At 31.8% G+C, this 27,144-nt stretch overlaps 1 protein-coding gene and 1 long non-coding RNA gene across 2 annotated transcripts; both read left to right on the top strand.

Moving 5' to 3' along the window:
- The first annotated feature begins 2,629 nt into the window (after nucleotides 1-2,629).
- Nucleotides 2,630-27,144, top strand: LOC149480448 (zinc transporter ZIP1-like). The gene is made up of 6 exons (XM_089706936.1): nucleotides 2,630-3,072; nucleotides 24,019-24,130; nucleotides 24,355-24,508; nucleotides 24,828-24,997; nucleotides 25,348-25,682; nucleotides 25,893-27,144. The coding sequence occupies exons 1-6, from the start codon at nucleotides 2,769-2,771 to the stop codon at nucleotides 25,982-25,984; spliced, it is 1,167 nt and encodes a 388-aa protein (XP_089563062.1). The 5' UTR covers nucleotides 2,630-2,768; the 3' UTR covers nucleotides 25,985-27,144.
- On the top strand, nucleotides 4,457-6,499 carry LOC149480449 (uncharacterized). Its single transcript, XR_016317083.1, has 3 exons — nucleotides 4,457-4,875; nucleotides 4,999-5,060; nucleotides 5,135-6,499. It is a non-coding gene; the product is annotated as an uncharacterized LOC149480449 (long non-coding RNA).

Genomic DNA, 27,144 nt, shown 5'->3' with positions numbered 1-27,144 from the left:
ACTGCGCGGGCGAAGCCGCGGGCAGAAACCTAGTGTATAATATATTTATAAACTGACAATTGACAACAATCTATTAAATACATTATATCACGTGTATAAACGACAAAAATACACATTACGGAGTTGGTTCTGTTTCTTTCAACATATCCAAGTACATGCGAGGTACTTCTTGTGCAAGATCAATACGGCTCTGGTTATTCAAGATTGAGTCATGTTTCTTAATGTAAGACCCGAAGAAATATAATCTGTCTGCATAAGAAAATCGTGAAGATATCAGTAGTGATGGGTTAATTTAAAACGTCGACCTAAATCATGTAAAATATTGATATAAATATTGATTATAATAAAGATATTTCTGCGTAGCAAGGCTACGTATGAAGCGTAGTAGCGCTCGGAATAAAAGAAAGAAAATATACTGATGTAAAAATATCCATAGGTACTCCATATTATGAAGAGGCATTGTAGCTACTACATATTTAGAAAAACTGTCGTATTTGAAAAAAAAACAGTTGAAATACGCAAAATATCTTTATATTTATATTTTGCTACGATTATAATCTAACAAAAGAATGTTTGGCTAATTTATATATTTTTTCTTTCGCATCGAATCGAATGATAACAAAAATCAGCGTAATATCTGCCAAGATAAATTCAATTATAATGAAAGTTATAACGTCGTTATAAGTTCATGTATCATTTAAAATAATTGATAGCATAAATATTATTTATAACATTAAACAATAATAATTTGTGACAGTAAAACCAATGACTTTCCTGAAACATCGGTGAACATTTTTTGATCCTTTGAAAAATTCAAAGGAAAAATTCATGTCTGATTGATACTGTAAACAGATAACATTAAGCATATTTAATATACCTTCGTACTTCGTAGGTACATATAAAATGCTTATAAATAAATCTGAATTGGTTAGTCCAGGAACTTTAATCATATGGAAACAAAATATAGAGCACAGTAACGCATAATTTAAAATACAATGTAGTTATTAATATTTTATGCGTTTATAATTAAATATCTGTAAACCGGATCAATGCATACAAAATAGAATGTTATCGTTACAAGTACGTACTGATCATAAATATATTGGTTTGATTCTAATTGATTTAAATCTTAAACCAATTCTTAGATACTATTTTTATCTATATGCGTTGTTTTTGTTGCTATGCATGTTTTGGCGAACGATGCTTTAGCGAGCAGCTTTAGCCACGAAGGTTATTATTAATGGAACTTCGATTTTCCCAGGTGCATTCGTAGAATTTAATATTACGTCTCATGTTGTGATAAATATTAGTTTAATGGTGAAGAGATAAAATATTTCGTTACCTAAACCAAGATGCTTGGAAGTTGGAACCAAATAGTTTTTACTTGTTATCTCGTCGAAGTCGGCGTAAAAAAGAACAAATATAGACTAGATACATATTACTTAACACTTCAAATACGATGTTTGATAATATTTGTACAGGATTATTTCTAGTATGGGAATTCAATTAATTATATTTTATTCTATATACTAGCATAACAATCATCAATAATTATAGAACTGAAAATACATAACTATTAAATCAGTTCTTTGATACCGCTTACATTTTGTTTTATGAGTAGGATCTACTTAAAATTAAGTCAGTTTATTAGTAACTAGCGACCCGCCCCGGCTTCGCACGGGTGCAATGCTGATACTAAATACACTACAGAAAAACTGTGAACGTTGTATATAAAAACATAGTGGCCCGCTCCGGCTTCGCACGGGTATAAAACAGATAGCCGGGCGGCCGGCCGGTACCGCCGCAAACGCTACGTCCCGCAATTTTTAAATCTGTAATATCTTCGAAAATATTCACTTAAATCATACGGTGTAAAGGACCATATAGATCTATATTAAATGAACAATGTATTCAAGGTATTTAATTCGTTAAGGATTAATGCTGTATTGGTTAAAATCGTATCGAAAATTAGCCATTATTTGTCGTAAAAAGTAAATGACAAAAAAAAGTTATTGTGGGTTATCCATAAGAGATAGACATATACCATCGCGGACTTTTCTGTAGACCTTTTCAATGTGTATAATACTTAGTACATTATTTTGATAAAACTCGTAGGGTTCAGCCTGCGTTTGCAATGTAAGCGGAAATTTATTAATATTTTACGACATCACATTAGAAACCTCAAAATAACAGTACTTCTCCACTATTTAATGGATGTTATTATACATATAAACCTTCCTCTTGAATCACTCTATCTATTAAAAAAAACCGCATCAAAATCCGTTGCGTAGTTTCAAAGATTTAAGCGTACAAAGGGACATAGGGACATAAGGACAGGGAAAGCGACTTTGTTTTATACTATGTAGTGATACAGATAAATACGATGATGCACAATAAGGAAATTATTCTTAGTATTTTGAACACATAAATATATTTATTAAAAATCAAAATAATTAAAGTAGGTAGGTACTCTGTTTTCTTTGAATGTACTAACATAAATGTAGCAATAAAATATTATCAACTCTATTACGGCTAATTTAGAAGTCAGCCCAGTGAGGTGTTTCAAATGGAGCGTGCTTGAAGGTTGTGCTTGTTTTGCGGTAGAGGAACGAACTGACCGACGCAACGTGCCTCTACTACACTGTATAGTACGGGCGCGTCGCTCTTAGCCGGCGCACGCGCATACTGATATCGAACCACAGTATAAAAGACAACGCACCCTTCAAACAAACCACTCTTTCTCTATCCGCCAGGTACAGAGACTTACCATGGAGGGCATCCTCATGAAACATGGCCACGGCCACGATCACGATGACGATGATAACACCCAGGGGGTCATTGTGGCGAAAGGAGTCTCTATGGCGGTTCTTTTTTGTGCCTCTATGATCTGTGGTTGTGCACCCCTATTGATCGCCAAGCGGTTCCACTGGATCACTCCAAATGAAGCCGGGAATCTCAAATCCTCCAACAGGGTCGTCGCCACCCTCCTTTCTTTTGGAGGCGGTGTGCTTTTGTCGACAACCTTCCTGCACCTTCTTCCTGAAGTCGACCATAACATTGAGCATCTCGTGGGTGAGTCGCTTTGAATTATATGTTATTCATACGTAGTTCTTTATCATCGTCATTGAATCTGCCTCGATTTTATTCATTTTAGTTTTTCTTGAACGTTTATTAAAATTTATTCGCCGGCTAATGGTACTCATGAATCGTGCCACTGACTTCGTACTTGTGGACGCATCGTTAAAACAAATATGACGCAAATCTGTTTTATTCAAAATGCAGTAATAATGATGTTATGTTTTTTATGAAAAATATTATATGAATGGAAATAATTATTGGACAACTTGATTTATTAATTTGTAGTTGTATCTTTATTTTAAATCAGATTATTTATTTCAACGAACTCTAGAACTCTGGATTACAACTATTAAAATGTTGAATTGGTCAAATTTAGTTGTCAATATTTTTAATTCGTTAGCTAGAGCATTAAACAACATAAAACAAGTAATTAAACATCAATAATGAAATTAATATTTAGCAATTACTACCTAAGCACTTGACGTCGTGACTGAAACACGTTAACTATAAAAATAGCACAATGTGGAAACATTGTAAAATTATTTGTGGTATTTTTTAACAATTCCTTTGTCTGCAGTTGCATATTTCACGTAATCGAACCGGATATCGAGAATATCGATCGGCCCCAAGGTCTATCTGTTTTGGTTGATGCTCATTAAAGTGTACTATCGTATCTCGGTGAATATTATCTAAGAGTTGCGCAAACGGTTGTCCGTCAGTGGGTATGTGTGCCAGTGACCGCTCACTGCAGAGCAAAAATTAAATCAATTCGCGCTGCGTAGGGTCACTGTACCGACATGAGCTATGTAAAGGTGCAAATCAGAATATTTGTTTTACAGGCAAAACTGCCTTTTCTGCATTTGAATATTTTTTACAATTTCTTACAACATCTCATGAAATTTTCAAGGGAATAATTCGATGATTTTGTTGTAATAAAAAAAATGGCGAATCAATTGAAATGGCATTATTATATTGTACAGATACCTATGATGATACGTGGATGATACATTTTCCTGGATTTTCAACTTTCCTCTTGAATTTAATGCTTCTGACAATTTGATTTATCTATTTTTCGAATGCGAAATTTATAATTTCAATTTTTAATTTTTGTTAGTAACCTAACTAACCTAACTACCTATACTTAGTTATCGAATAAAATCGTTATAAATTGATAGAAGTAAGAAATATTAAATATCCTTAAAGCTAGAATTATGAATTAAGGTGATGAATTAATTTTTCTAACATTTACGGCCCTTTTCAAACCTTCGTAATTTTTATATTATTAAAGTTGTCGTGATGAAAATTCTTGACAAGAAAGTTCAATAGTAACACAATACGTCTACCGTTTTAGAAACATGATTCCATGATATTTTCTCGATAGAAAAAAAATACAAAGTTCTCATTGTTATTTTTTTATAATCTCTGGCATCTTCAAAATAACAAACGTAAAGTTACGACTTTTTGGATATTAACTATAAAATATACAACCTATACGTCTACCGATTTAGAATTTTGAAATATGCGATGGTTTTGAAATAAACAAGAAATACTTGAAATTAGCGCGCGACCAGCCAATATAGCGAGAGCCGCCCTGTACCTTCCTACCCCGATCGCTGCACGAGTCATTCCCGCTACGGCCGTCACACGGGGAACTTGTGTCGCTCGCGCAATCGTAAAAAAGGGTGACAACACGATAAGACAAAATGAGACAAATGGGGACAATAAAGAAAATAAGAAGAAGAAACATAAAGGTTGGAGAAAAAAGAATGCTTACAATTGGAACAAATTAATGAAGAAGTTGGTTTTATTTTAAATTTGATGATAATTGTATTATAGACGATGTTTGATATGTACCCCTGTTTTAAGTACATAACGAATGTGTAAGATTTTTTTCATTTATAGCATAGATAATCTTTTCAGAAATCCGGAATCCAGAAGGAAAATAAACCCACTGATTGTTCACAATGTGAACCCACTCCTTCGTAAGTACCTTTATTCAGTCAAAAATGTATGTTATCAACGTTCTACTGGTTTTATCGCATGATTCCATTTTTAGCAAAAAGCAACAAAGTGCAAAGAAATAAAAAATCATGGTGAACTTAGTGGAAGTATGGCGGACGTGATATGGAACAGGAGCTCATTGGAGTAGTATTATATTTAAAAAAAATACGAAAAAATTTCAAGAATTACATTTCTTAGTAGGTGGTAGATAAGTATGTTGTATAAAGAATTTGATGTTGATATTTATTTCATTTATACTTACTACACCTGTGCAGGAAATTGCTTAGTACTAAAACAGGTTTATATTCATATTTACATAGTAATGTGAGTTTTAATTTCGAAAAATTTTGTGTAAGTACATATATTAAATTGAGTTCCTGGGTGATCTGGAAACACAATTGGGCCCGGAAGATGGCGCTGCAGACACTCCTCCTAATCACATGAACCGATTTGGATGAATATTTGTGTGCACATTTCATTGTTGTGGGATGATTGGTTGATTCGTTTTCACATTAGCTAATATTATGTATTTTTGTTGTAAACTTAATTTAATGTTTATAATACATTATTATTGGTATAAATAAGCCAGTGTTCGTCTCACATTGCTGTACCTGCCTAGCTACCCTACCAGGGCCTAACTTTGTTCTGGCTATTTTATTTTGATTATTTGTAATGAATAATTACAATTATAATAGAGTGCAAAAAATAAATACATGCGTCAATATATTTTGTGTTTTTTTTTAAAACAATTTTTCTATTTAAAAAAATATCATTCCGACCGCGGCTTTGCCCGCTTGGAATTAGGTTATATCGTGAATCCTGTTTTATCCCACAGAAGTGTTCAGTTCGGATAAAAAGTATCCTATGTGTAAATCCAGGCAATTAGCTATATTTTATCAAAATTGGTAATGTAGTCTTGACGTGATTAAGTAACAACTAACAAAAAAATATACAAATTAACATCCAAAGTTTCGCATCAGTTTTACTGTATTAGTGATATCTTCCACTCTTGACTTTGACTGAGAAGAATTAGGGTTTATAACTTCTTTCAGAAATAGTACCTTTCATTTCTGGGCATGATGTAATATCTACGTCAGCATCAAATTCTATCTAAATCAATTCAGTAGTCCGCGTTATTGATTACCATTTCATTTTTTCAGAGTAACAATATTTTTTGTTATTTTAAAGATTATTTATAACCTGTATTATTTTGTAATAAAGTAAACATTACGAAATAATAATAATTATTAATAATGTCTAAGTAGTTGTTGGAAAGAAGATTATTTGTTTATAAGCAAGAAAATAAAACCAATAAATCAACAATTGAATAAATGTATAACAATATTATAACTGTATGACGACTCCATACATGTTTGTCCCGAGTCGGCCAGCGGCAGCGCGGCGAGTTTGCAAGAATGACTTCGCGCACACCCGCGCGGCGTTCGCGATAGCGAGCTATTAGACTCCGCCCGCCAAGCAGTGGATTTCTTTTTGTGTATCGTCTTAAAGTAAAAACCTATGAACATTTTTAGCAGTTACTTGATAGACATTCATAAACCTTGGCGGTCGTAAAATTATTTAAATACATATATTTTTATTAAATAGGAATGTGGCTTGGTGAAATATTTATCGAGACATATAAATTATGTTTGCATTTTAAAATTTATTATGCCCATTGTCCAGATTTTTTCACTGTAAACTGTGTAATTAAAAACAGTTACAAATTAATTAGCTAGTAATTAAAAACGAAAAAATTGTCTATTCGGATATTAATCTATACCTAACTAATTATTAATGTTTAATGTCTAATTTATTATATAACATATAACATTTCCGTTATTTTCTCTATCTCTTTTTCTATAAAAAAAAAACATAAACCTAATGTTCGTCCATAAGTAATATAATGAAAGTAGAAAGTATTTTTATCAAATAATTAAATTGGCCAAAACGCTAATAATAAGCCGGAAAAAGCTTCGTTAAAATAATTATTTGATTGATAAATATACTTTTTTAATATAATTAGTATAATTATATAAATTAATATAATTAAACAACAATATTTTCTTTTGACTTTTATATTCTGGTTATATAACCTAAAAATTTAGACCTCAAATTTTTGGGTGGAGCACAATTTCCTTTAAACAGTAGCTTTGATGTTCTTACCGTTATACTATTATTCTTATTTCCGAGAGAAAATTGTTGAAAATAGCCAAAACCAGGCACATTGTGTACAACTTTCCCTTCTGTCAAACCGTACGTGCTCGCCGCCCTACCATTGCAATTATCTACCATTTCAATGAAGGGAAACATAGTACGCTCGTAGCATTATAATTATTAGAACTATATTAATGAATACTGTACATGTACGCGATTACTAAAGTATTAAATTTCATTAATTTGTACTTAGGTTTGATATTGAACATGGGAAAAGTAATTTACAATCCAGTTGACATGATTCATTTTTTTATCAAGGTCATTTTAAGTGTTTCTATCCGGTGCTACGTGCAAAAAAGTACTTTTCTGTTTACGCGGTGATATTTTTTTATCGTTTCTTAATACATCTATACCAGAAATCTTCTTAGATTTATGTCATCAACTTTCTATAGTTAATACTTAGCTTATATCATTATGATGTGGCAAAAAACTATTCCGTAACGTGCATTATTATTTATATAAAATTGTTAAGTGGCTTCATCTTCGCTGAATAGCTTTGTCAAGATTTAACTTAATACCATAATAGAGAAATAGAAGCTCTGATCTAAACTCTCTTATACTAGTTATTAGTATAAGGAGACAAAGAAAGATAACGCTATCAATATCATTATCGAGAATCGTTGAGAAAGTGGGCTTATTATGCAATCTAAAGAATTAAATGTAAACATTCAAAGATATATTGCAATTAGAAATAACAGTACTTTATTGGACAATAAAATAACGATATCATTTTTATTGATTAAGCACTTGAACCACTTATCAGACAATGTAAAAGGCCTATTTATAAAACCTTGAAACATACAAATAAAGTGCCGTTATCAGTTATCACGAAAATTTCATAAAACCTGTTAAAAAAGGCTTATTTAAAAAGGTAATTGAAGTCGGAGTGGTTACATCAGGCAATTCGCTAATGATTATGAATCAAGTTGTCGAGAAACTGAAAAGGCCCGTGGGAATTAACCTGCAGTAGCCACGAATTTTAATTATAAACCTTTTTTCTTTAACTTAAAGTTCATTCTCAAGACTTCGCTACCTAAACCTTGAAAGTATAGTCCTGCTGGGTGACTGACCTTAGCTGTTTAAGCGATTTAGTCGTTAATCATTACATTAGTGTTGAACAATACTAAGTACGACTGTTAACATAACTTTTGTTAACATAATCACCTTGTTCTATTTAAAAACGAATTTGTATGTAAGTCATATTTAAATGTCTAAAAAGAACAAATTCGTCTGAAATAATTGTGAAGTGGTAAACGTTATATTTTTATAGAAATGGATGAGCCAATTTTGTCTCAATAGGCTCATCCATTATAATTTATTATAATATAACTAGTCCTAATGCTAATAAAGTAATAAATAATACATGACTGATGTATATTTATTTATTTATTTATATAAGGCACAGTTACAGGATATAATCCAAGAACATTTACATCAACTTACTAAATTAAACAATATTAAGATTAGGTACAACCCAATTAAAACTGCACACAACATTTAAAATTTAAATCATTACAATAACATAAAAAAGTGAATACAGTAACTACATACCATCATTAATTATTAAGTCAAATGTTTTATCAAATATGTGATACATATAATAAAGCCATCGTGACAAATAAGCATTATTTTCCGTTATTTTTCCACCATTTCCACCGTCCGCGTCGGTAATTCACATTGGTCACAATTGTATAATGATTAATTAATTCTAAAACAATTTTTAATCTACAAGTCTTTATTCTATGCTGAGAGGATAGTTTATAGTTCTGTATTTCTGACTACTTGATTAAGCTAACGCTGAAATATAAATTTCTCTTGTAAAAATCTTAAACATAACCACTTACAAATTGGTCACATCTCACCGCAAAATAAGAAAGCAAATCCGATAGCCATAAACGGTGAAACCAAGGAACATTATTATCAATTTAGCTTTCGTAAGTAACGTTGTTCGCAACGTGTTTTGCGAATAGCTGCTAGCATTTCCCGAACCTCGGGATTTCCGTACAATCGCTTTGAAGGTATAATGTTTAGTCATAATTGCGTAAAGAAACACGTTTTATGCATTATATATTCTTTACCGGAAATTGAACGAGCTTTGTTCAAGTTTAGCGGCCTGGATTACGGTCTTCTAATGCATTCGTGAAGGCATTATATTGTTCAAAGACTGACGTTCTCCGCTTCGGCTTTTAATGTACGTTTGAAAAATTTCAAAGTAGCGTCTTTACTTCCCACTACTTTCTGAGTTGGTGCGGCCAATTTTAAACGTGTACCAAAGACGAAACCGGACTGCACAGATAGTCTATAATCTATATTCTATAAAATAAGAATGAACGAAATGTGTTAGGAAGCGCATACGGCTGAACCGATTTCGATAATTCTTTTTGTTTGTAATATTCCTTGAGGTACGAGCCACGAGGTTGGTTCTTATGGAGAGAAAACGTAAACTTGTACCACGAGCGAAGCCGGGCTCACAGCTAGTGATATAGAAACCATAATAGTAATCAGTAAAAAATAATTCTTAAACTATAAATCTATAGTATGAATAATGGGCTCGTTAGAGATTTTGCTCTACACTAATTGGTAATGCATTATTAGCATAAATATATGCCATAAACAATATCCACAGCCTATACCTACTCACATCATTCGATTTTAATAATATAAATCTAATCAATTTGATGCTAAGCATAAAAAACGTATCGTTTTCTAAAAGGCTCTATCATAGAGCATTGAAATAAGAATAGAATTTTCCTATATTTTGAACACAAAAATAATGGGACTACTTAGGTTTTAGTTACTAAGGTTTAAATAATAAAATTTAGTATGAACTATGAAGAGTACATGCAATAAAGTGATCGAAAGTACTAAAAACAACGAAAATTCTTTGAAAGTATAGGACCTTATTAACATGTTCTTGCAAACTGATAAAACTTTCGTTTTCCAGCAGGCGAAATAATTATCTTTTGATTCGAAATAATTATTATTAAATAAAAAAATAATATTACGAATGTATTTTGTTGCCGAGTATATTCTCAAAGGTGTAGATTACACAATCTTTATGGATAACGAGATAAATTTATTTCTACGCCGTTTATCATAACGGCAAGATAAATGTGCATATTTTGATATTTACGTAATATCCTTCGTTATGTTACGGTCGTTATAATAATAAAACTCATTTTAAATTCATAGTAGCCAGTTGTATTTGCGGTTGTGGAAAAGACGTTAAATATCATTTCACACATAAAATTAGTTATTATTAATATTTATGTAAGAAACTTTGAATCATGCATTCATAAACATAAGTAATAAGTATGCTTATTAAAGTACCTAGTATCTGTGAAGGCAAAAATCGACATCGAGTAGGTAGTATCACTGATCACAGACTAATAATAATATACTACGTGGTAGTATGTAAGAAAAAAAAATGACTACGATCATAAAATATAAAAAAAACAGAATTGTCACGTAGCATTTAACGAGTTATAACGAATACAATTGAATGATAAGAATTCGTGAAATATAACGGTTCGAGAAAAATTTCAGACGCTCAATAAAGATAATAAATCCACATGGAATAACTATTAAAGATATCAATTATTGTACCTACTTGCTTTACTCATATTCAGATCGATCGATATTACGCTTAATTGATTTAAAAGATGGGCAAGGAATCTTTATCTTTTTTTTATTTTATGAGCTACTAGATACTGTCATTACATTTTAAACGATCGTACTATTTTGTATCAATAATTGTTAATGCAGGTATGTAACATTCCATTTATTTATATGTACTTCCAATGACTTACTTTACACATTGGCAATGAAATCACGTCCATCAACCATAAAACATGTCACACGTGTTAAATATTGGGACGTTTAACGGACCTGCACTTTCTTGAGGTATAATACTTAAATATATATACAATTATTTCATCGTATTTAACGTTATATTATGTACTAGCTTTCCGCCCGCGGCTTCGCCCGCGTTTTCAAAAAAAAACCCGCATAGTTCCCGTTCCCGTGGGATTTCCGGGATAAAACCTAGCCTATGTCACTCAGAAATGATGTAGCTTTCCAACAGTGAAAGAATTTTTCAAATCTGCCAAGTAGTTTCGGAGCCTATTCAATTCATACAAACAAACAAACAAACAAAAAATCAAACCTTTCCTCTTTCTAATATTTGTATAGATGTATAGACTAGCCGCTCCGCGCGGTTTCACCCCCGTGGCTCCTCTCCTGTTGGTCGTAGCGTGATGGTATATAGCCTATAGCCTTCCTCGATAAATGAGCTATCTAACACTGAAAGAATTTTTCAAATCGGACCAGTAGTTCCCGAGATTAGCGCGTTCAAACAAACAAACAAACAAACAAACAAACAAACAAACAAACAAACAAACAAACAAACTCTTCAGCTTTATAATATATTATGTATTATGTATTTAAATGTTGCTTTCAAACACAACATTTTTGGATTTTAGTTCGAGAAAATATTTGAAATACCAAATGAGATTCTACTGTTTTATCTATGTCGTGGTCATATCGTAAATTTGCTCATTTCATGATATGACTGGCCATTTCACGAAATGGTCGCATTTCGTGAAATGGCCAATTTAGTTTGGCCACATCATGATGTGGCTTGATCAGATCAATGATAAGAAATCGTTTCACGATATGGCCAACTAATCGCGCGGTTTTTTCATGAAATGATCAAAATTATTTGATCATATCGTAAAATAGTTACATTAATCATTGGTAGAGGCGCTGCAAGCTCTGTGTTTATGTGATAAGATGGCGGCCGCTGGCGAAAATTTAATTATTCGCAGTTAAAAACTTCATAATTCGTTTAATAACAATATGAAGAAATTCATAGCAAAGAATTTACGACGGTTCGAGTACTATGGAAAATGTGGATATCTTATATGTATTGAAGAAAAAATGCGTCTTAAATAAAATAATTTAAGACGCATTTTTTCTTTTAGGATATATATTTATATATCCTACTATAGTATTATAATTGTTTGTATTTTAAAAAGCGATTCTGCTTCTGGCACTCGCCGGCCGCTGCCGCGGCACGCTCGCTTTGCTCGCTCGGCTCGTGCGTTGTTTATCAAAGTCTAACCTAACCTAACCTAACTGTTTTTTTATTGCAAAACGATTCGCTTCTAGCATTCGCCGGCCGCTGCCGCGGCACTAACTTGAATGACAAGAAACAAGTTTTTAGAATATTCTGAATTTTAATATTTTATGGACTCTTTATATTTTATACGATCTGGCCAAATGTGGATGGCCAAATCGTGAAACGTTGACGATTTAACGATCTGATCAAACTATGTTGGCCATTTCATGAAATGCGACCATTTCGTGAAATGATCGATCATATCATGAAATGAGCAAATCTACGATATGGCCACGACATCTACACTCACATATCATATGAGAACGTTTTTTTACTACCTATTTAATTGTTTACTTTAATTGCTTAGTAAGTCATAGGTTCTCGTTGATCCTAGATTATATTTGTCCATGGTAATACAAAGTACATCTTCTTTTAGATAAATATTGTTTCTCTCTATATCGCAGTTCAGTCAAACATCGCACACCCATAAAATTATTTATTTAACTCTCTATAAACAAACTGACATCTACAATTGTCTCGTAATACTTATCATATAGTAGACTTATCAAGAGAAAATATATTGCGTAGAAACAGGTTATATTTCCTTGTTTTACATGGTCTTGTTTGGTTTGCGAATTGAGATGGTTATGGAAGGCAGATCTCAAATGAATCATTTACATGTTTAGCAGAGGAGGCTAGGTCGTAAGTACTAGGTACTTATGTAGGGAAATATATAGTATCTTTGATTATGTAACACGGAATGCAGTGTGCACCCACTTTGTTGTGGAATCTTACAACCTACTGAAACAAGTGTACAAATAATTGCGACCATAAAAGCGACTGTACTGTATTAATCAGTTTTAAAATTTCTGATTTAGACCATATCAACGGCAAAATAAAGAAATATTAATATTTTGCGAATAATTTCGACGACAGCAGGTGTTGGTTGGATAAAGTCGCTCTTAATTCAGAGTTCCCAAAATAACGCAAAGTTGCATTATTCTCGTCAAATATAAGTTTAAATCCTTTTTCGAAAAATAAAAATGAAAACCGTGCCATTCCTGACAAAAACAAAGCTTCAATTATTAAATGTAACCATGATTTACCTCTTTAAGTAAATATAGATGGTCTAGTAGGCAATAATGGCTTTTTGTAACTTTTTGCTTTAAGTATAAGAAAATAATAACCATAATGCAACAACACATTACCCATAATAGATAGTTAATATTTATCCTTGTATTTTGTAGAATTATTATGTGTGAAGTGCATTCATAGTTTTATTTATGTCACCACGCGTCAGCGATTCTTGGAACAAAGGTGTTGCCATAAACTTTCATTCTATTGTGATGCTTAGCATTAATTACTAATTATTATAGAGGCTATGACAAAGACAAGGCTAGGTTTGAAGGTTTTGAATTAAGAATATCGCCTCTAAATGGTTCTCAAAATTATTTCTAATAAGAATACAGCCACTACAGCCCTGCATCTCAGATAATATTATAATTCAATACTAAAACCTGCATTATAAAATATATATATATATTTTTTTTTTTAATTGATCAATCTATTTTTCCATTACGTTGTTACGTTACGTTAAATATAGGTAAGTATTTCGGAAACTACAGCCAATAAATTACTGGAAAAGAAAACAAAGAGAAATCATTGAATCAAGGCTGTCATGTCGACATATAAAAATATCTAAATCTAAATGGAAACTGAAATATTTTTTTGCTTTTGATGTCGACAATTAAATTACAAAATAGATACAAGCTGATAAAAGTTATAAAATGAGTTCACGACCCAAATTCTAGGCAATATTGTGTTTTCATAGCCAAGTTGGTTGGATTTGTAATGGTGTCGATGGATGTAGGTTAAAATTTAAATGCAATATTAAATGGGTTGTCATATTTGATGTAATAATTCCTGTTTACATTTTTATAATAATTTTTGATTTAAAGAATTATGATCAAGTTAAATTTTGGAAAGAGTTCTCAGTTCTCTCTCTTGAAATTTGAAAATTGGGATTATTATATATTTGTTGATTGTATTATTGACCACAATAAATTAAAATATTATGATAGGAGGAAAAACCGATCTGTTGTTATTGCAATATCTACTGGTAAATCATAAAATAATTTATTTTCGATGTCTTTTTTGGTTCTCCCGTTTTTTAAAGTACTTATGTTTGTAAATTCAATACTGCTATGTATAATCACGTATAATTGAGCAGCCGCAAAATGACTATCTATCATATTAATTAAACATATTACAATAATAGCAATTTGTTATTTTGATGGCATTTCATAACATAATGTATTCTATCATTAGTTATCTCAACTGATAAAATAATTAGGTAAGTGTCCATCAAAATTGCGTAACTTCACAAATAAGTAGTTCAATAGAAACGAAAATCCATTGTGTTAACGCGCCAAAAATAGTGGCGCAAATAAATAATTGATGAGATTGTCTACTGAACGTGCTTAACATGTGCCTGACATTTTAAAAGATCAATGATATCTTTTTTGCACCTCAGCTACGCATACGTAATAAGATAAACAGAACAATGCGAGCCTGGTGGAACAAAAGAATAAACCGCCATTGCGAAATAGGCTAGTGTTGCGATTTTCGAAACTATGCTAGATACATAAAACAATAGTTCATCATGCAAAAGCTTACACTGATGCTTTTGGTATTTTTGTTGGCGTCTCTCTTTGTAGATACAAAAGTACGGATAAAGTACGAATACGATTTTATTTAAACTTAAGCAAGACCATATTGCCCATAGCCAGATTTATCCTATAAACATGAACAATTCCCGTAATATTTACCAAAATCCTCCAATAATAATGTAGAATATTTATTATCCTAATAGGTACCTACATAATTTAATTTCCTAACAGTAAAATTTTTATAGTCGTAGATTAGCTGCATGAAATATTTAACACTGTGAAGGTAAAGTTAAAAAATATCAATCCACAACAAATTGTTAAATAATTTAAATTTTAAGCTTACGATACATCAGCGTCGAATATGTAAGTAAGCTATAAACAAGTGACTTATGTAAGACTTCGTAGAAATAAACGCGGATGGTGATCGATGAAACAAAACCTATGTTAGATAATAATGACACGGTAAATGATGTAAATGATACCATCAATGACCTCCATTATCCAAGTTCCGTTTCAATTAAATAAAAGCATGGGTTTTTATTAGGGATGTAACGATACCGATACCGATACCGATATATCGGCCGATATATCGGCAAGCCGATATATCGGTATCGCCGATAATAAATCAACCGATACCGATATTTTTATATTAAATTCTTTCTTTTCTTTTATGTTTTTGCATTGTATTCATTCATATTGTTTTATTTCTGTTTCTGTAATAGTGTTAAGGAAGAGCGGAACCTCCTGACACAAGCATTTTATTTGCTTACTAGGAGTTTTCCAATCACAAATTTGTTTATGTAAAGGAAAGAAATAAATAATTTTGAATTTTTTAAATTTTTAACGTGATAACGTTTTTAAAATCGTTTAAGTCGGGTGACATGTTCATAAACTTGTGTCACACCAAAACCTCACGAGCGCGATCGCAGGTATAACGAGAGAGAGACGGACCGATCTCCCGTTTCATCTCGAGCGCTGCCACTGCATTACGTTATCACGTAAACATCTCGATCGTAAACCTACTTTACAAACAACCAATCTTTTTGATATCAAATAATTCAAAAACCCGCGCCCAATGAACGATGCGGGAGGCCGCCCGCGCGTGCGCACTTTGTTTTCTGAAAAAACTCTACCGTAAGTACCGAAGTAAACTATAAGTAAACTTTTATTAGGTACTGATTGTATGTGTATTACTTAAAGTTTAACTGACTTCGTAAAATAATAATACTAAAATAAATGGTTTTGTTGTTTTTTGATTTGGCATTTTTATTTAAAAGAATACGATTAACAGTTGTCTCTGTTAAATGTTGGTAACTTTTTATGCATAATTCACTATTTATTTTTTACCAAGCCATCGATATCGGTATCGGTATCGGTATCGCCGATACATTACTACAAATATCGGTATCGGTATCGTATCGGCAAAATCATGTATCGTTACATCCCTAGTTTTTATAATGATGTAGAATTTCCATTTATTTATTTAGTAAATAGTTAGATACAACCACATATACTAATATAATATTAGGCCCCACGTAACTAAAACTTTTTTATACAGAAAAAAAATACTTACATGTAATTTTAATTATTTGTCCAATTTTGACAAAGAAATAGTTAAACAATGCAGAAAAAAAACCGGCCAAGTGCGAGTCGGACTCGCGCACCGAGGGTTCCGTACATTGCTGTTTCTTTTGATTGCGTTGACATAGAAGTTTGATTTTGTTACAGCTTAAAGGTATTATAGACCTGAGTATTTGGTATGAATTTCAATTTTATACCTCTACGCGTTTATGAGGAAATGTGTAGTAAGTTTAAAATTATTAAAAAAAAATATATTATATGATGTAACTAAAAATTTATGGTTTTCGTAATTTTTCCATTATCTATGCTATAAGACGTTGCTTCGTACCAAATTTCAAGATTCTGAGTTCACGGGAAGCACCCTGTAGGTTTTGATTCCCTTGCAAGTGTCGAAAATTTGCGGCATAAACGGCTGTATCTTTTGATTGCGTTGGCTTAGAAGTTTGATTTTTTCACAGCTTCAAGGGACAGTAGACCTGAGTAATTGATATAAATTTCAGCTTCATACCTCCACGCGTTCCTGAGAAAAAGGGTCTTGACAGACGGACGGACGGACGGACGGACAGACGGACAACAAAGTGATCCTATAAGGGTTCCGTTTTTTCCTTTTGAGGTACGGAACCCTAAAAATAGAAATAAACTCATAGGTAATCACAAATCTATAAAGATTCTTGTTTTGCCCTAAAATAAAGAGGTCATATTATTTATGACAGAATTGAACTTGATTACCCCAAGGCGACGCGACGCCTACGGCCGACTATATTGTTGTGTGTCTCGGTCTTTACATTTTCAGTCGTTATAAAATATAAAACTATATAATAACAATGTCAGAGTTGAATTTATATACTAATTTTTCAATAAAAATTCATACGATGTACTATTTATCATCAATTATGCGAAATTAACTCTGCCTGATATGTTATGACATCTAAACTAAACTGTTATGGAAGTACCACCTGTGTATCTAGTGTTTTTGATTGCTCTGCTTGCAAAGTGCTGCTGCTGCTGAAAAAAATAAAGAACGTCTTCCATTTAATCATCTTCAGTGCTTGAAGACAAAGTCAAGTAAAGTCAGTCACGCTTTGCTCTATTCATGTTTTTAATTGCGTATTTGTAATATGAACCGCAACATTAAAACTATAGATCATATATATTTTGATATCAGATATCTTTCTCTAGGCCAGTTGGTCCATGTCTGAAGTTAGCCGTGCATGCTGTAACGTAATAACTTAAGTGATGAAACAATAATTTAATTACAGTGGAAAACAAATTATACATTACATTTTATTATGAAAATAATTGTACTACGATGAAAACTTATATTGTAAAAATCCAAATTGATTAAATTAACTATAATACTTGTATCAGATTTAATGTTTATTATTAATGAAACATTGCTTTAATATGCTCAATGCTCATTATCAATTTTACGGCTACATAATTTTAAATATTCATAACTAGCAAATTGACGTTGACCACACTTGAATAGTAGTGAAGTCCCATGTCCCCAAGTGGGGTAAGGGGCAGATGCATTATACATACATCCGTTTCACTGATCGATTTTCTTTAGAGACAAGTAGGTGATCAGCCTTCTGTGTCCTGCCAGACCGAGAAATTTTTTTTTCTTCGTCTCCACCGGGAATCGAACCCAGGACCCCTCAGTTCTACGCTCACGCGTCAACCACTGTACCAAGGAGGCGGTCTATTCTATTATTTTCACACTTGAATAAACACGTCAAAATCATTTGAGTGGTAGAATTAGCGGGAAATCTAAAGACTGCTAATATATACATAACAAGGAAAAGCAAATAATTAAAGACAAAGGATCGAAATTGTGATGTAAGGTTGGTATGGATGGGAAAACACGCAATTTGCATGGTCCAACTCTGCACCGTGGAATGCTAATGCACCAGATCCAGTACAACTTAAATCTACCGTATTTAGACACGTTGAATATTTACACTGTGTTCTGTTTGGTTTTGTAATGTTATATGTTGCATAATAGTTGAGAAGGGATAGTAGGAAAACCGTTGTTTTAACTAAATGAAACATTTTCGATGCTTAACACTTCCTGTTCACTTTAGTAAATAATATTTTGATAAATTAACAAAAATAGACAATTTAACAGGAAAAAAGGATACGCAAACCATTAAGTCATCTACTCCACTGCCAAAATATAACAACGAAAAATAGATTCACCGAATCTCGCTCTACCTTTGTATTATGTGGCTCTACATTATGCGTATTCGTTATATTATACTTATTATTAAATCATATCACATTTTCTTTGAATAATTATTATGAGTTAGCATAATTAGATAATTAAATTTAAGAATTGGCAGTATCAAGGTCGATGTATTGTTATTGAATGTTTCGTAATGCATGGCGCGACGTTTTTTTGCGAACTTTCTGTACATACCTCGCCTCGATTATGTTATTGGCTGACATTGCACGGGACTTTTATATTTTTCTCTTCGAAATACAGTCTAGATTGGCATACGTCAATTTTGACTAGAATAGGGACGTATAGGGTCGATAACAGGTTGTGTGGAATGCAGCCAGGATGATGAGGAGCTTTTAGGCTTTGAGTGAATGTATTTAATGTACCAATTGTTTGTTAGTTGAATGAAGCAATAAATATAATCAATGTACATAATTTGTACTTACTACTTAAAGAGATCATCCTACTAATATTATAAATGCGAAAGTTTGTATGGATGTATGGATGTTTGTTACTCTTTCACGTAAAAACTACTGAACCGATTACAATGAAATTTAGCACACATATAGAGGGTAACTTGGATTAACAGTTAACACATAGGATAGTTTTTATCCCGGAAATCCCACGGGAACGGGAACTATGCGGGTTTTCCTTTGCAAACGCGGGCGAAGCCGCGGGCGGAAATCTAGTTTCTAATATATTTAAGTTATGAGATGACTTCTTATAAAATATGTACCTATGAAGTTATACAAAACGCTTGTGATTTATTTTTTACGTTGAACAACACTTATTGGCCAAGTTTCCCAAAAGGACCTTGAAGAAGTTCCAAGTAATTTAAATGTCATTGAAAGGTCACCCATTTGTAAATATAAAATAACAGAATATGTGTTACTGAAATATATGTTTTTCTCTCTTTTTATTTATATTATGCTTTTACTTTACTTCATCCGGCAGTTAAATATAAATTGAAGGATATTTTACTTTTAATATATAAAATAAGTTAATTAAAAGACATTAATAATTCCAAAAATATTTTATGTCTATAAAAATATTAGGACGATGGTGAATTTATGAATGAATATTAGTGGTTACACGTGAATATAAAAAATTGACGTCATTTGGTTATAGACACAATGCTTATGATTGAATCAACACAACTTGCGAATACTTATTTATTTTTTGACGTCATTAGGGATTGGAGAATTCTCAATCTTACTGGGTAAAGGGAGAGAACCTCATTTGTTAAATGGTAATTTCATGAGCTTAGAGTTGTCTGTTTTCCTTGTAGATTTATTTTGTTAAAAGGCTATTCACCTGACAGCACTCTTCACAGGCGTACCTATAGGTACATAAACACTTTATCTTAGACAATAATTTGTATAGAATACATAAATAGCGCACTTATAAAGATTTTGTAACTAAACTTAACCTCGGCAATGTTATCAAAACATTAAAGCTAACCATTCAACCATTTTAAAATACTCGCGTGACGAATATTTTCAAGTATTTAAATAAACTTTGCACAATCTGCAGTCTGCTATTAACATGCCTACAACTATTGTTCTGGGTACAAAAACGAGCGGATGTAAGCTAATGAATGTAAAACGAGGGGTCATTAATTCAATGTCTTGGTAAAAAACCTAAAAAGATGTTTACAAACATTATGCATTAATTACGAGCTATGTATACCTACGACTGCTGGTTAAATACCTAGTTATATAATTGTCTTATGGCTCATCCCACTTTTATATAAAACATGAAAGTTTAGGTTGCTTAAATTACTTACAAAAGATTTGCTTGACGCTTGTTAAAACAAAGAAAAATATTTCATAGAGGTATCATGACTTGTATGATCCAAATGAAGTTTTAATTTTATTACATACGTGATAATTAAGGTCGGCTGTAAAACAATAATAGATAAAAACCTGCTAGAGACAATATTTGAAGCTTATAATTGATGATGAAAAGTGGCTTTATCTAACAATAAATGCAGAACAAAAGACCAGCTACTATTCTCAAATCTATGAACATGAATAAATTCGTAGATTGGTATAATGGGCAGGCACCTCCCGGCTGCGCAAACACTAACATACCATACCAAATAGATTAAATAAATTTACATATTCAGTGCGCGTCTCGAAGTATTGTTTAGATTGATGCAAATATAATTGCTAATGTGTATCAGACAATGGTATTTGTTTGGTGGTTTTATATATTTAAGTGTCTTTCACAATCGTGTATTGTTTTATACATAACGACTTGCATGAATTTCAAAATGGAATGACGTATCCAATTTCTATTGAATAATATAAGGAAAAGGATCGTTTTCACTATAGCCATTCTCGAAACTCCATTCTATTTTTCAATAGCTTTTTAGAGGATTTTTATGTGTATTTTTATTCTGAATGAATATTATCTCAGAACAATAAACTATGTTAAGGGCGTTGTTGTAGAATCAGTAGGATATCAGAGTGATTACAATATAGAGTTTTCTTTTATAATATTGCACGCCTCATAAGCGAAGCGTTGAGGTGGGTACTACTGTCACTTCGCGCAAAACATCTGATTTTTCAAACTTAAAATGTCTTTATGTATCATACATTGCACTTGTAAGATAATACATACACACACATATTAAGAAAAAACACTATTTTTAACGTTCATGATATTTTTGATGTCATTTTTGTTATTTAAACTAGTTAAAAAACAGTTTAAAAAAGTTCTGTCTTGGACGTCCGTGTGTCTGTATGTGCGGATCCTTTTTCTTGTTAACACGATAGCGACCGAAATACTTTACTAATCGAGTCTTTTTTTTTCTCTTACGCTTGAGTATGCTCAGGAATAGAACCCTTTCATTTTTCAGGGTCTGATTCGATGTGGTTTAATTGTTATTAAATAAACAAAAATAATAATTAATAAATATTTATTAAAAAAAATTATGAGGCGTGCACTTTTGGATTTTCCAAATTATTTGTTAATTACCTTTATCTTTACATATAAAAAGGAATCCTACAGGTTACAGATCTCAATATGCCAAAGCCTAAATAGGTACATATATAAGCTATCAGCGATACATAAAAAAAAACCCAATGAATGAAAAACCACTAGCTAATTGTAACACATTCGTGGATGCAAGCGTGACATACACAAAGCATCGATTAACATAATACTTTCCAAATATTTAGAAGTAGGGTTATTCCCAGTGAGTCATCATGAGTATAGAGTATTTAACTGGGGTGCGGCACGTGTTAGGCAGCACAAATATTGTCATAAATTATATTATAGAATACAATTCTCATACAGACACTTTCACAAATATATAATCTAAACCGATTGTTGCGACGATAGCTTTTGCCTCTGCTTTTACAGGATTGAGTTTTAAAATGCCGATAATAATACACTTTTTCTTTGCCTTTTGTCAAATATAAGATAAATTCAGTTTTTCATTCAGTTTTAAAATTCCAATGAAATAAAGCGTCAATTTACACCTGCATACCTGCTTCGTAAGTAGTGCAATGTGCTCACACTTATTACAATAAGTACCTACATCTTTAGTACTTATCAGTTTTTATAAGTTAACTTTAAAACATGCAAGATTTTTAAAAATTAAGATTTGATTACTTAAAATAATGTTCCAAGCTAGTTGGTCTATAACTCTATATCTACATCTCTTTTTTAAACCAATAATTCCATTTCAATAAGATATTACGAAGTGCCACTTGAGGCAAATAACAGATGCAGATCACGAGCTTCTTCTTCTTTGTACATTTTTCAACAAATTTTTGTCAACAGCAAAGGTTTTCTGAATTTAAGTAGTACCTTCCTAGGTAAAGTCAATACTCATTAGTAATATAGTTGTAAAACTGAAACTATTTCATAATTAGATAACCAAGTAGGTATGTAGTTATATTTTAAATTTATATTTGTAGCTAAGTTGTTTATATCTGAATGACGAATTCGTATTTTTCCATCTGTTGAGTGCGTTTGATATATTTGGTAAATAAACTAAATGGCGCATAAAGTTATATTACGTAGCTTTTGTGGCAATTGAAATCCATTTGATGCGTATGCTTCAATTTCATTGACTTTTAAGATTGCAAAAATACGATATCTGCTTATGTGCTCGTCGGTCCTTTATTTAAAAATTACTTGAAAGGTTCTGTTACCAGATAACTTGCGATATTTATTTTACCATAGCAATAAAATTCCCGAATTGGACATTCATTTAAGCGTTTTAAAGCGGTGTAAACAAGGGTACTGTGTAAGGAGAGAAATCATTAAAACATAAATGGAAGGTCAATGTCTTCAATTAAAATATAACCGCACTTGATTGTCTCAATAAATTTATTACAATTCTTTTATATTACACTAACGAACTTATCGTTCAAGCAATAAATACTCAATTTCTTTGTTCTGAAATTTTCTCGATTTCTAAAATCTTACAAATGGAGAGTGGATTACTGAAATAATACTAAAGCGAGGTAAATTTAAAAACTTTCTTCAGAATTCGCAATGAAATAATAATTTTATTGGATAATATAAAGGCGCCAGACAGGATCATTTTTGGAACCACTCATATCGTTTTACGACAGCCAGTTCTATACGATACTAAATAAATGAAACTATTCCACATTCAGTATACATATACTGTAGGTAACAGTACAATTAAAAAGTAAATAATATAAGATATAAAAGATCTTATACATAGAGCACAGTTGGAAAAATATTTTATAATCTATGTAAAAATACTGTATGATTTTTATTTAGGTACCTGTGTTAATTTTTTAGGTCCATGCCTATACTATACCTTTATTTTCTACATTATTTAGAAACTACTTTCGTTGACTGTTACATAGTTCCAGTCCGAAAAGCTAACTTATGATTGATGATCAATGTTTTGTTTATTCAGCTTTTATTAACAAAAAAGAAATGTACATATTAAACATAAAACAAGTACCCACATAGGTATTTCGCTTTTTCACTGTTAGGTATGTATAATATTATACACCCCCATTATACCTAGTTACTAGTAAACTAAATATACAAGGCTGGACCCACACTTTTTTGACCACCAGCCAAGGTCAACAAACTTTGTTTCATTGTTATCAACTAATCGGGTATTTATTTTGTTTTAGAACAAGGAGCGATGCGGGAATTTGACTTCTCTCTTGCCGCTTTCTTGATGTGTTGTGGATTCTTCATCATGTACTTGGTTGAGGAATTGGTCCACATGTACATCCATCACAGGTAACATATTATCATTATGTATTTCATTAGAAGTTGCTATCTTTTTTCTAATGACGAATATTTTTTAACTTTGTTACAGCACTTGATACATTAATACGTAAATTTTAAAATAGGTACTAATCAGTAAAATCTATTTTAATTTGGCACTCCCTGCGCATTTAATTTTTGATGTGCATTTTATGGTAGGTATCACTCGTATATTAATCTTATTTTCTTATATTTAGAGAAAAGAAGAATGGTTCGCAAGCCCCGCTAGTTAGAAATTTAAGTGTAAGAAAGAGCCGTAACAACATTGATGATCACAAGGAACAAGGAGCAAACAGCGTCACCAATTCTACCGCAAACCTTACCGACCCACCTTCTATTAAAGCAGCTAAGGTAAATAAAATACTGAATAAATAAATTTTAAATAAATAAACCTCATTGAAAGATAAGCTTATTGCTTCTATCTACTTCTTCTTGTAAGTCTTGATTAACTTGAAACTCTCGTTAATTTTAAATTCATGGTCATGGCTGTGGTCATGGTCAGTCATTTAGATGAAATTATCAGTATTCATTGATATCACTTTAATATAATAAAATATGCGAAAGATTTATGTTTGCCTTTTTAGTTCGATTTTCTTCATTTGACACCGCTAATACACGAATTGGCTCGATTTTTTAATCATAATTTATTTCATTAATTTTTTTTTTCCAGGATATTGAAGTAAATCACAACCATTCACACGGCCACAGCCATATGCCGATCAATGCCGCTGACGACGTCACATCTGCCTTGCGTGGACTTCTGATTGTGCTCGCTCTATCCATTCATGAGCTTTTCGAAGGTCTCGCAGTTGGCTTGGAATCTTGTACGTCGAGTGTGTGGTAAGATTTTTTGACATCACTGCCATCTATGCATGAGAAAAAACTCTAATAAAACCTATAATACTGCCATCTGTATTATAATGTTAAAAAATTCATCTCATTTTACAACAATTCCACTACACACTAGATGGCAGCATCTAGTATGCAGTAGAATTATTTATCAAATAAAGACCCGCGCGAATTTTGAAATTGAAGATATCAGACAGCAACGATTAATGAATGTACATAATATTAAAAATTGTTAAATGAGTCAACCATCCTCAGCTTTTTTTGGAACCATAACATTATTTGAACGTTAGTAACAATAATTAAATAAATAATTTATACATATATGAACTATCTCCTTTCAGGTATATGTTGGGTGCTGTATCTGCGCATAAGTTGGTCATTGCTTTCTGTATCGGCGTGGAGCTTATTGCAACCCGGACCAAAACCTATCTATCTATCATTTACATAACTACCTTCGCTATCGTGTCTCCTCTCGGTATTGGAATTGGAATATTGCTGGTTGGAGGCGAAGGAGCGACTGCAGCGGGGGCATATTCTGTGGTGTTGCAAGGATTGGCATCTGGAACGCTCCTGTATGTCATATTCTTTGAAATCTGGAAGAGCGACAGATCTGGCATCTTGCAATATCTGGCTGCTCTTGTCGGCTTCGGCCTTATGTTTGGATTACAGTTGTTAAGTAAGTAAATATACAGTACCTATTAATTACCAGTATCTATCTCTTAATTAGATAATAATACTTTGTAATATTTATTATAAAAGTTTTCTTTGCAACACTTTATACTTATTATAGACACGTAGGTAATAAAAGATTTTTTTCCTCTAACATCGTCTATGAAAATCTCTAATTTTCCTCAGTGTTTTAATTTTTTTTTTTCATTATTTTCAGCTGGTCACTCACACAGCCACTCCCACGGTCACTCTCACGGTGCGTCTGATGAGCAAAGCATTGTTCATGATCACGGTCACTCACATGACTAGAAGAGATTCAGCCACACTATTTTGGAAATTTTTACTCCAATGTTGCCATGTATAATTTTTATAAACATAGAACAATGCAATATTGTTATTCGGTGAAGAGGTATTTTAATTGATGTAAACCTAGTACGATATTTGTATAATCTATACTTTTATTTGTCAGCGAAGAAGGCTAGGAAATTAGAAATATCTAAAAATGTCGAAGATAGTATTTTAGTTCATTCGGAATTATTACAGGCTAGCGCCTAGCTTACCTACAGTGACGAAGCTACTTATACTTAGGTATTTTTAACGTAAATGTTATTAATTTAATTATTGAATGAACAATTATTATTAGGTACTATAATTTGCGCTCTATGGCTGTTAAAAGTTTTTATTTACTTGTAAAACGTACAGTTTGTTATTTATTTAATTTAGAGTGACTTGGCGACTCGGGTATCAATAAGTTGTTATTCATTTCTGCATGTTTTTACCCCTAGGTATTCGAGAAGGTTGTCTAGTCAATAAATAGTTTGTAGTTAAATTATGCAAATACATAGGTACAAATAGAAAATAGTTATTTTCTACTTATTTTTGACATATGATGACTTTTTTTATGTAAAATAAAGTATATTAGCATACATGTTGTGCATTAGTCCTAAGGGTAATGGCGACTAAAGGGTCACATTTAAAACTAGTGATGTCCACTTCAGGTCTTGAGAGAATGCTTTAATCTTCTGAATCAATAATAAAGTACATACTCAATTGTAATTTTTTTAGAAAATCGCGAGTTACGTATTAAAATAATTATATTTTATGTTCAAAACCCACCGTCTGCCATTACCCAAAATCACCTTTACTTATTGATAATTACACAAATATATGGCACTAAGTATTGACTTGAAAAAGGCAACTAAATTGAACAATCCATTTTGACAATACCTATTATGTTAGATAATTTTATACTTTTATAGATGCTATTTGATTTACGGTCACCAACAATAATGGTAATTTAATATTAAGGACTGTCTTCAAGTGATATACTTAGTTCTAAGAACTTAGGATAAGCTTAATTTGTAAGGAATTAAATTTTTGCCACAAAAAATACAAAAGCTTTGTTTTTATTCAATTTTTTATAATTTTTTAAATCGTAACAAATAAAAATAAACATAGGTACTACATAG

The sequence above is a fragment of the Colias philodice genome, chromosome 18 (genome assembly GCF_061535455.1).
Source record: "Colias philodice isolate Cphi_HAF_F1 chromosome 18, ilColPhil1 Martin Lab GWU primary, whole genome shotgun sequence".
Taxonomy (NCBI): Eukaryota; Metazoa; Arthropoda; class Insecta; order Lepidoptera; family Pieridae; genus Colias; species Colias philodice.
This window is presented reverse-complemented; position numbering and strand designations above follow the sequence as displayed.